The sequence below is a fragment of the Taudactylus pleione genome, unplaced genomic scaffold (assembly GCF_031769625.1).
Source record: "Taudactylus pleione unplaced genomic scaffold, aTauple2 ptg000478l, whole genome shotgun sequence".
NCBI classification, from domain to species: Eukaryota; Metazoa; Chordata; class Amphibia; order Anura; family Myobatrachidae; genus Taudactylus; species Taudactylus pleione.
The window spans coordinates 4,241,278-4,253,462 of NW_028284880.1; the positions used below are offsets into that span (position 1 = coordinate 4,241,278).

A 12,185-nucleotide genomic window follows, 5' to 3' on the forward strand; every position below is an offset into this window, starting at 1 on the left:
CAAAATAACTAAGGTACTAATTAAGACACATGAGCTCAAGTATGGCTATCCTTAAAACATGGACTGTTAGTGTGCCTTGAGGACCGTGGTTGGGAACCCCTGCTCTATCTATAGTCCAGTATACAGACCCACCAACATGACCCCTTCCCTTGCCTTCTAAACACAGAATTAATAGTTTGTGCTAGTGTAATCTAGTTTGTTACCACTAGGTGGCACAAGTACTTATGTTGGTAATGTTAAAAAAAAAAAAAAAAGTTTTGAATAGTAAAGGAGTTTCCTTGACACAAAGTTACAAGTTGTGTTCCTGACTCTGCAGAAGATAGTAGTCAGGTTTAATAATGGCCAGGAAAAAAGGGATGAAGCGGATTTGTGTTGTGACTGGCATGACTATGGCTGCACTCTTCCTCCTGGGATTAGTTGTAGGTGAGTTGTTTTAGCCTCCTTTGCTTGTATGTTCCCTAGCAGATGTTGCATTGTTCAGGTGCAAATATCACATGCTTTAAAACGTCTCACAGAACACAAACAGTGCAATAACTTATGCTGGCACAGCTCTGATTGTGACAAGCTTGAGAAATGCATTAGTAGATGAAAATTTGATTAATTGCTGCAATATTTTTTAAAACCCAAACATTGGTGAAGCCATGCTTTTGTTTCTGCCAGACTCATTCTGGTGTTTAATTAGTTTTGTAGCTACTTAACTGCATACAATGGTCAAGATGTGAGGCTGTTAATATGGCATGGTATGTTAAGTCTTATAAACATTGTGTGTATGTATTTTAATTTGCACGTCCCTTACTTGCAGAATTATACCAACTGTCCAAGACAGGTGTTAAAGGTGCGGAAGGTAAACCTATATGAATTGCACATCCTTATATTTAGTGGTTAAATAAATATAAAATTAAAAATGTAAAATTGTATTAATGAGTATAGAAATACAGATACATTTGTCATATTGTTTTTCCTCAATTGTACACGGCTCTATAAGTTAGCGCTGATGTGATACAGAACTGTACTTTTGCATTGTGAGATTATTGTGTTTTACAAAATAATATAACAACTTTACTTAAATTGTAAGTAAATTAAGGGAGATATCAGGTATCCTATTAATGAGTATAGTGTAATACTGTACAATTGTAATGCCCAGTGGTCAGATCACTTTGGGGATGTAGTGTCCTATGTCTGTATAAATATATAAACTATAATAAAATTGTATTATGTCATGTTGGGGGGGAAGTGGAGGTTTAGTGTCCCTAATGTAATAGAATTGTATTATGGTCAGGACATGTTGGGGTTGTAGTGTCCTATGTCTGTATACAGTGTAATAGATGTGTATTATGGTCATGTACAGTGGTCAGGACATGTTGGGGGTGTAGTGTCCTATGTCTGTATACAGTGTAATAGATGTATTATGGTCATGTACAGTGGTCAGGTCATGTTGGGGGTATAGTGTCCTATGTCTGTATAGAGTGTAATAGATGTGTATTATGGTCATGTACAGTGGTCAGGACATGTTGGGGGTGTAGTGTCCTATGTCTGTATACAGTTTAATAGATGTGTATTATGGTCATGTACAGTGATCAGGTCATGTTGGGGATGTAGTGTCCTATGTCTGTATACAGTGTAATAGATGTGTATTATGATCATGTACAGTGGTCAGGACATGTTGGGGGTGTAGTGTCCTGTGTCTGTATACAGTGTAATAGATGTGTATTATGATCATGTACAGTGGTCAGGTCATGTTGGGGGTGTAGTGTCCTGTGTCTGTATACAGTGTAATAGATGTGTATTATGATCATGTACAGTGGTCAGGCCATGTTGGGGGTGTAGTGTCCTGTGTCTGTATACACTGTAATAGAAGTGTATTATGATCATGTACAGTGGTCAGGTCATGTTGGGGGTGTAGTGTCCTATGTCTGTATACACTGTAATAGAAGTGTATTATGATCATGTACAGTGGTCAGGTCATGTTGGGGGTGTAGTGTCCTATGTCTGTGTATAGTGTAATAGATGTGTATTATGATCATGTACAGTGGTCAGGTCATGTTGGGGGTGCTGACAACTCTATCATTGATCCTCACCAATCTGTCTTCTGACCCCTCCACTCCACTGAAACTGCCCTGGCCAAAGTTACCAACGATCTTCTCTTGACTAAGTCCAGGGGCCACTTGTCTCTCCTTATCCTTCTGGACCTCTCTGCGGCCTTTGACACCATGGATCACCCTCTCCTACTGCACATATTCTGTATGTGGAAGTTGCATCTTTGCCATCCACTTGTTCTACAGGAAGTGTTTGCAGCCTAGTGTCATCAAAGAGGTCAGCGATTACTGCAAGACTCCCAGTTTGCCCCTGGAACCAATTGAGTTTAACTCAACCCAGCTTTGATCTCAGGACAAAAAGGCTGGAACCAGTGTTTGAGAACTCAGAGGCAGAACAGTGAGTAATACAGAAAACCAATAGCCCACCTGGCATCCACAAAAGATAGTGGTACCCGAATACCAGAGCTGGGTGTCTGGAGACTACACCCTCAGAAAGGGATATAGGGCCTGATTCAGACCCACTCGCAAGCGGCTGTCCGCTCGCAAGTGGGTCGATGTTCTGCACTGAGCATGCGCACGACGGAGGGAGCTCTGTCGTGCGCATGCGCCAGACGCGACGAGCGAAGGAAAGTCCTTTGCTCGTTGTGTCTGATCAAAGGGGGCGTGCTGTCGATGTTGATTGACAGCACGCCCCCTTTGGTGGGCGTGCCTCCCTGACGAGGGCGTTCCTAAGGGAACGCCTACCGTCAGAAGCCGGCCCACTGACAACACTAGTGATGTCAGTGGGAGTGATTTTGGCTCTGATAGAGCCAAAATCACTCCTGGCCTTGCGGTTGAAAACCTCAACCGCAGGCTCCGGCTCGCAGTTTCGATGGTCGCGATGGTCACAACCATCGCGGCCATCAAACTGCACGCTCGTATATGCTGTGGGTGGTGACCCACAGCTATACGAGCGTCCAGGAGGATGCTCCATAGTTATGGAGGACGGCCCTCATTCAGAGCGTGCGCTCTGCTCAGAGCGTACGGCTCTGAATGAGGGCCATAGATCCAATACCCAGTCCCCCGCACCCCTATTATCTTCTAGAAGGTGCTAGATAAATCTTAAGCAGAATCTGATTGGTTGCTATGGGCAACATCTCCACTTCTAGAAACCTGCACTTTAGTAAATATACCCCTCAGAGAGAGGACCCTCAGGACAACAACCACCATTGACGGTGATACCGATGGTATGAAGAGCAGACAGGTTTGGAGCAGTGATGAGATAGGTAGTAGATTTGCTGAGCTGCAATACGGTCTGAAGTAAATACAGGAACCGTCCACAGAACCTGCAATGAGCAGGCGAGATGTTAACAGAAGACTTGTTCGACGTCGCGACAACAGCAGACTGAAGACTTGGCACTTTGGAAGCTCTATAACAGTCAGTGGTGTAATCAGGTTGGTTCAGACTACTGCACAGGCTGGAACAAGAAAGTAGAAAACCTAAGGCCTTATTCAGGCTGGATCGCAAGGCTGTGTTTGCACGCATCCTCTAACTTACGAAAATATGCTAATGAATGCAATCGCACGGCAACCACCGCACTATACCAAGATGTCCATCACTGTATAGAGCCGCCCGCTTCCCTTGACACGCGACATGTGATCTGCATCAAATTTACCGAAGAGAATTGTTTTAAAAATACCAGGGGGAACCCAGTGATAATAACACCACCTGGAGATGGCATTAAGCAGTGTTTCCCCTACTCTAACTCGGCCTTACCTGCCTGCCGGCTGGTAAAGCAGAGTCCTAAGTAAATAAAGAGAAAAAAAGAAGAGAAATGTCCCTTGTAGTGCACTAAACAAAAATGATACATAAAATATAACTTTTATTAATATAATTAATATCTGAGGACTAAAAAGCGAAATATTAAAAAGGGGAAAATTGTGTGTAATGTAAATGAAATGTGTTATAAAAAATGCGTACGCTCCTATTACACTGAATGCCCTGATATTGATGTCAATAACCAGTTAGTATAAGTAGATATAGAGAGATTATGAGGTTGCTAGAGAGTCTATATATATATATATGTAAATATAAGATGGCCACCCCTAGATACAATGTGTGGCCCCTATTTAGTACAGAGTTTATCTCAATCTGAGTGACGTCAAAGACATCAACCTTTGGTGATTGTCATATTATAAATTGTTCCTCCCATCACATATATAAACAGATAATAGTAATATACACTGTTGTAATTACAGTGTTAATAAACAATAGAATTTATGTGATGTGTATTCACATATGATCAGTAGTATTCTCTGTCCATAAATATAAGGTTTATTTATTTTAGTTGTTAAACCCAATGCTATCATAGCATATCCACTGTGTAATTTTTCTCTATAGTTGTCACTCTCAAAGTGATGAAGTCCAATGCTTATATCACGGACATTCCACCATATGAAATATCTCACAGTCTCATATAGGACTCTATATCCCTCCCACACCAGACTTTATAGCTTGATTTTATATATCCCATATCAAGTATATCCCATCATATGTGTGGGGATGTTCATGGGAAATGGTTTATGCAAATTCTGGGCGTCTCTATTACCACTATCTTGTTTATCACATAAATCTCTGTGTGCTAAAGTGTCTGTCCGCAGGGGTCCCTGCGTAGCACAGCACTGCACTGAGTTACTATATCAGTGGTAATTCAAGTAACGGGTGATATAAATACATAATATTCTCGTTTGACACAGTTTCAGATAAAAAGGTTAAGCAACAGTAGCTTCTTATTGCTTGTGCTATTGTACACACTTCTCTATATGTTAGCAAACATTCACATGCTGGTCGCGCTGTAGTATACATATATAAGGTAAGTATTCCACATAATGCTGAGCTGACTAGCAGAGTATTAGGGCATAACAGAGTCTGGAGCGCCGCTAACCGACGCGGCGTTTCGCTAGGTAGCTTTATCAAGGTAAGCCGAGCCGCTTACCGGAAGTGTCTTATATACCATCAGATTTGTCTCATGGCCAATCCGGGACTCCTAAAGATAGATTCATCCAATCGGATTGCTAGATGTCTCATGATACCGCCCCTCCTTTCTCTGACTGACAGATTTGTTCTAACTAGGCAGATACTAATGATTCACGTCTTTCAGACTAAAGTAGTCGAATCATGATTACTCAATCCATATATTATACTCGAAATCACAGAAATACCATAATATAAACAGTAAAATGATGAGAGGAGGGTGTATATGATGCTGCTTGTATATTCTCATTAAATATTGGATAACAGTGCGGGAGACAAAAGGGGGAAGATTGATATTCCACCATTTGTTACAGTATAGGGTCTATCCAGGTTGATGGAACGATTTCCGAAAAACGGATTCAAACCCATTTAGGGAGATTTGGTGCACATATAATGGTGAGATCTTAAAAAATAGAATAAATACAATATAGTGAGTTGTCTCAGGGTCTTAAGGACATCAAAGTATAATGTTAAAAAATAAATATAAATAAATAAAGATTTCAAAATATAGTGTTATATCCATATAAATTTATATAAAGTGTACAGGTAACCGTATAAATAGATAAGTACAGTTCCGTGCAAAAATGTGCAAATTAGTGGTGAACTTACTGATATTCTATTATCAGTATTATGTGTATCTACATGATTATAAATCTATAAAGTTCAAAAATACATGTCCCTCAATTAAAAGACAAATTATGAAACTTGAATAATATTAATCTCCTGGATTCAAGAATATATTTACCTTCCTTAATCACACATTTCATGGGGAACCTAGGTTTTATGATTTTCCTCTCTTATTCACTTAAATCTATCACATACACCTTCTTTTATTTTAATTTTTATTTTATGAAACACATATGCACTTGTCTAACAATTTTATTTGTCTTTTAATTGAGGGACATGTATTTTTGAACTTTATAGATTTATAATCATGTAGATACACATAATACTGATAATAGAATATCAGTAAGTTCACCACTAATTTGCACATTTTTGCACGGAACTGTACTTATCTATTTATACGGTTACCTGTACACTTTATATAAATTTATATGGATATAACACTATATTTTGAAATCTTTATTTATTTATATTTATTTTTTAACATTATACTTTGATGTCCTTAAGACCCTGAGACAACTCACTATATTGTATTTATTCTATTTTTTAAGATCTCACCATTATATGTGCACCAAATCTCCCTAAATGGGTTTGAATCCGTTTTTCGGAAATCGTTCCATCAACCTGGATAGACCCTATACTGTAACAAATGGTGGAATATCAATCTTCCCCCTTTTGTCTCCCGCACTGTTATCCAATATTTAATGAGAATATACAAGCAGCATCATATACACCCTCCTCTCATCATTTTACTGTTTATATTATGGTATTTCTGTGATTTCGAGTATAATATATGGATTGAGTAATCATGATTCGACTACTTTAGTCTGAAAGACGTGAATCATTAGTATCTGTCTAGTTAGAACAAATCTGTCAGTCAGAGAAAGGAGGGGCGGTATCATGAGACATCTAGCAATCCGATTGGATGAATCTATCTTTAGGAGTCCCGGATTGGCCATGAGACAAATCTGATGGTATATAAGACACTTCCGGTAAGCGGCTCGGCTTACCTTGATAAAGCTACCTTGCGAAACGCCGCGTCGGTTAGCGGCGCTCCAGACTCTGTTATGCCCTAATACTCTGCTAGTCAGCTCAGCATTATGTGGAATACTTACCTTATATATGTATACTACAGCGCGACCAGCATGTGAATGTTTGCTAACATATAGAGAAGTGTGTACAATAGCACAAGCAATAAGAAGCTACTGTTGCTTAACCTTTTTATCTGAAACTGTGTCAAACGAGAATATTATGTATTTATATCACCCGTTACTTGAATTACCACTGATATAGTAACTCAGTGCAGTGCTGTGCTACGCAGGGACCCCTGCGGACAGACACTTTAGCACACAGAGATTTATGTGATAAACAAGATAGTGGTAATAGAGACGCCCAGAATTTGCATAAACCATTTCCCATGAACATCCCCACACATATGATGGGATATACTTGATATGGGATATATAAAATCAAGCTATAAAGTCTGGTGTGGGAGGGATATAGAGTCCTATATGAGACTGTGAGATATTTCATATGGTGGAATGTCCGTGATATAAGCATTGGACTTCATCACTTTGAGAGTGACAACTATAGAGAAAAATTACACAGTGGATATGCTATGATAGCATTGGGTTTAACAACAAAAATAAATAAACCTTATATTTATGGACAGAGAATACTACTGATCATATGTGAATACACATCACATAAATTCTATTGTTTACTAACACTGTAATTACAACAGTGTATATTACTATTATCTGTTTATATATGTGATGGGAGGAACAATTTATAATATGACAATCACCAAAGGATGATGTCTTTGACGTCACTCAGATTGAGATAAACTCTGTACTAAATAGGGGCCACACATTGTATCTAGGGGTGGCCATCTTATATTTACATATATATATATATATATATACACTCTCTAGCAACATCATAATCTCTCTATATCTACTTATACTAACTGGTTATTGACATCAATATCAGGGCATTCAGTGTAATAGGAGCGTACGCATTTTTTATAACACATTTCATTTACATTACACACAATTTTCCCCTTTTTAATATTTCGCTTTTTAGTCCTCAGATATTAATTATATTAATAAAAGTTATATTTTATGTATCATTTTTGTTTAGTGCACTACAAGGGACATTTCTCTTCTTTTTTTCTCTTTAGTTACTTGTGATATGATTCTTGTCCGTAGTAGCACCCCCATTCTTCCAAATGAGAAAGAGTGATTATTGTGGGTTTTTTTTGAATCAAGATACAAGGGCATATATGGTGTCTGGTGCAATCAGAAATCCAAAATTGTGTTGTTCCTTTAGATGAGCTTGTCTCATTCTTTGCTCTGGTTAGCACAGACTATTAGCCCAGAATATAGATATCAGAGATTTATTGACATAGAATATTAGTAATTTTGGAAGTCGAGCCTATACCTGACCATTTAAAGATCAACTTGAGATATGTCCAATCCTATAGAAATGAACATTGGAACATTTAGTCTGAGTCGAGATTTAAACGACAGACAAATTAAATTAAAGAACTGTGGAGATATTCTTCTTAATGGGGATACCAGAAATGTGGATAATATCCAAGGAGATTGGACTAATGACCTTCTACAGCTCAAATATACACTAATTAAACAAACTAAGACTGTATGGAATAAAGCCACCTTTGAAAACTATATAAAACAAAAAGTTACACCTAGAGGCTTAAGACCACGTGTTTTCCCATCATTTGAATTAGCTAATGAAACTCTTAAAGAAGAATGGGAAAAAGTTCTAACCGCATGTTCCCTTAATCTGATTAATATACTAATCAGACATGATGAAATCCTCTTGGAAAAATATTCAAAAGAAATTGCATAATTAGGAGATAAACTTAAACCTTTTGAGGGTATAGATAAATTCCAAAAAATCTATGATAAATAAAGAACTGAAGTGGATAACATTGAATAGGAGATTATCAGTAGAAAGAGAAACAAACTGCAGAGAGACATTAATGATTTCGCAACAAACACTGCATATCGGTGGTCTCATATAAGAAGAAAAACAACAGATACCCGGTTGAACTATTCTATTTCTGAGGCTGAATCCTCTGACAACGAGATCACTTATAACCCAATCCCCCAACGAGTGAAACAAAGGGCTTTTTTAGAGCTTACCCCCAGGGAAAACAGGGAAGGTCTGAGACCAGACATCACAAGATTAGAAGGGGGAAGGGAAAGAAGAGAAAAGAGAGGTCTCAGGGAATGGAGAGAGGAGCCCAGAGATTTCTGTCGGTACAGGAAATAGAGATAGACGATCGACTTAGGATTGTCAACCTAACGGATAAGGTATTGACAACATCACAGATGGAGGTTCTTAACAAGGGACTATCTTTTTCACCGACACAAACATGTGATAGGTTTGAATTAGAAAAAGACCTAAACCTTTTCGCTAGAAAATTGCTCCTTAAAAAATTCTTTCTTAATAAGGAACGAAGGGGAGATACTTTGGAACCATGCGCAAATGAGATAAGCATCTCTCAAGATGATGCTGAAGCCCTCTCCATATTGGAGGATTTAAGGGATCTATCTGTACAAGAATCCCAAAAACTGTCTGAAAATAATCTTTCTGAACGACTGATTGATACTCCCCAAGTTGCACTGAAAAAGAAATCCATATTTTGCCCAGATTTTTCAATATGCCCACAAATTAAGGTGTACATGGATCTGGTTAGTAAGGATCTGAACCATCTTGAAATTATTAAAGAAACCAAAGAATCTGAATTCAATATGACAAGAAAGGAAAGGGAAGCCCTAAGGGAAATCAAACGATGGGATGATATAATAATCAAGCCATCGGATAGGGTTGGGATTGCAAATAGTCTTCCACAATCTATTGTGTGCTAACGTTTCTTGTATTTCAGACCTGCAATTCCAATCTGTTTTTGTTTTTTTTTTGTTTTTTTTACTGTTCTCAAGTTTTACAACTTGAGAACAGGGCGGTAATATAGTACTTTGGCCTCGTGACCAATATATAGAAGAATTGAATAAACAATTGGGGGATACCTCGTGTTACAAAAAATTAACGTTTAACCCAACCCAGAACTTTCTTGATTTATATAATGATATGATAGGGATAGCGAGGAGGAATGGGGTAATCTCCAAGAAAGATTATGAATATTTAAAGAAAGACAACCCTAAAATACCAACTTTATACTTGCTTCCCAAGATTCACAAAAATGAAACAACCCCCCCTGGGAGACCCATTGTCTCAGGAATGGGAAGCCTTACAGAAAACGCAAGCAGATTCTTGGATGCACACCTGAGAGAACATGTTTTAACTTTACCATCGTACATCAGGGATACATCTGATGTCCTGAGTAAAATACAAGATGTCATACTGAACAAACATACGTGGCTCATCACCTGCGATGTAGAGAGTCTCTACACGAGCATTAGCCATGAATACGGTCTAAAAGCGGTTGACTATTTCCTGAGTATGGGTCAAGAAACAGACTTCAACAAGTTTCTGATATCCCTGTTGAGATTCGTCCTCACCAAAAACTATTTTGTGTGTAACAACAACTTCTACCTCCAGGTACGAGGGACTGCGATGGGGACCACATGTGCCCCCACTTACGCTAACCTCTACCTGGGGTGGAGGGAGAGAGAGATAGTTTTTGGTGAGGCGAATGATGTATATACGAGCCAGATCATACTCTGGTTGAGATATATCGATGATCTCCTAATACTATGGGAGGGAGATATACAATCATTCCATGAATTTCTAATCAAATTAAATAACAACAATTTGAACCTCAAACTAACGTATGAAGCAAGTAGAAAGAGCATTAACTTCCTTGATGTCACTCTGAAAATAGAGGAAGATGGACATCTTTCCTCAGATTTATACCGTAAAAAGACCTCTACAAACAGTATATTACACAAGGAGAGCTCACACTTTCCCCCAGTACTAAAAGGCCTACCGAAAGGGGAGTTTTTACGTATGAAGAGAAATTGTTCTGAAAAACAAACCTTTCTGAAAAGGTCGGAAGAACTGACCAAGAGATTAAGATGCCGGGGGTATAGTAATAGAATGATCAAACGGGGATTCAATGAAACTCACAAATATACAAGAGACCAATTATTGACACCCAAAAGGGAGAGCGGCCAGGATGAGACTGTCAGATTCATAGGGACTTTTTGCAAAGAATGGAGATACATCCAGAATGTCTTACAAAAACATCTGAGTATATTAGACACAGACAATGATTTGGCTTCCATTATTGGAGGAAGAATACCAGTGAGCTGGAGAAGATCTAAGAATTTAAAAGATATTCTAACAAGAAGTCATTTGGAACCACCGACCAGACAATTGTATTTCAAAAAGGGATCCAGACAATGTGGAACTTGCAGAGCATGTCCAATTATGATCCCGATGGAGTCGTACCGGGACAGATTCAACAAGGAATGGCATATTAATGAATACATCACCTGTAATACCACAGGAGTAATCTATAACCTACAATGCCCATGTCATAAGAATTATATCGGGAAGACTAAAAGATCTTTTAAAAAGAGGATATTTGAACATGTATACAGCATAAGAAATGCAGAAAGAGATCGTAGATTGTTCAAACCTCTGACTCCGATAGCGAGACATTTTCTTAAGTATCACGGAGGAAACCCGAATGGATTACGAGCGTATGGGATGAAGAGGATTAATCTAAATATCAGAGGAGGGGATGTAGATAGGGAACTACTGAGGCAGGAAACCCGATTAATTTTTCTTATGAATACCATGACACCTATGGGTTTAAATGAAGAAAATAGCTATGTACCTTTTTTAAGGGAGTGACGCAGTAATAACATCTAAGCGTCACAAATAGGATCATATATTAGACCATTTTGGGAGTAATATAATAATCAGTTAATGTGTGAAGATCAATTTGTGAAATGATAATATATCTCCATATTATGAAACTTGAATAATATTAATCTCCTGGATTCAAGAATATATTTACCTTCCTTAATCACACATTTCATGGGGAACCTAGGTTTTATGATTTTCCTCTCTTATTCACTTAAATCTATCACATACACCTTCTTTTATTTTAATTTTTATTTTATGAAACACATATGCACTTGTCTAACAATTTTATTTGTCTTTTAATTGAGGGACATGTATTTTTGAACTTTATAGATTTATAATCATGTAGATACACATAATACTGATAATAGAATATCAGTAAGTTCACCACTAATTTGCACATTTTTGCACGGAACTGTACTTATCTATTTATACGGTTACCTGTACACTTTATATAAATTTATATGGATATAACACTATATTTTGAAATCTTTATTTATTTATATTTATTTTTTAACATTATACTTTGATGTCCTTAAGACCCTGAGACAACTCACTATATTGTATTTATTCTATTTTTTAAGATCTCACCATTATATGTGCACCAAATCTCCCTAAATGGGTTTGAATCCGTTTTTCGGAAATCGTTC

At 37.8% G+C, this 12,185-nt stretch overlaps 1 protein-coding gene across 1 annotated transcript in view; it reads left to right on the forward strand.

Annotated features, from left to right (window-relative positions):
• The first annotated feature begins 338 nt into the window (after positions 1-338).
• LOC148503038 (N-acetylated-alpha-linked acidic dipeptidase 2-like) overlaps positions 339-12,185 on the forward strand; it is a 206,321-nt gene continuing 194,474 nt past the window's right edge. The window contains exons 1-2 of the mRNA XM_088449035.1: positions 339-423; positions 803-844. Coding sequence (XP_088305161.1) covers positions 339-423; positions 803-844 — 127 coding nt within the window. The remainder of the gene's footprint in view (positions 424-802; positions 845-12,185) is intronic.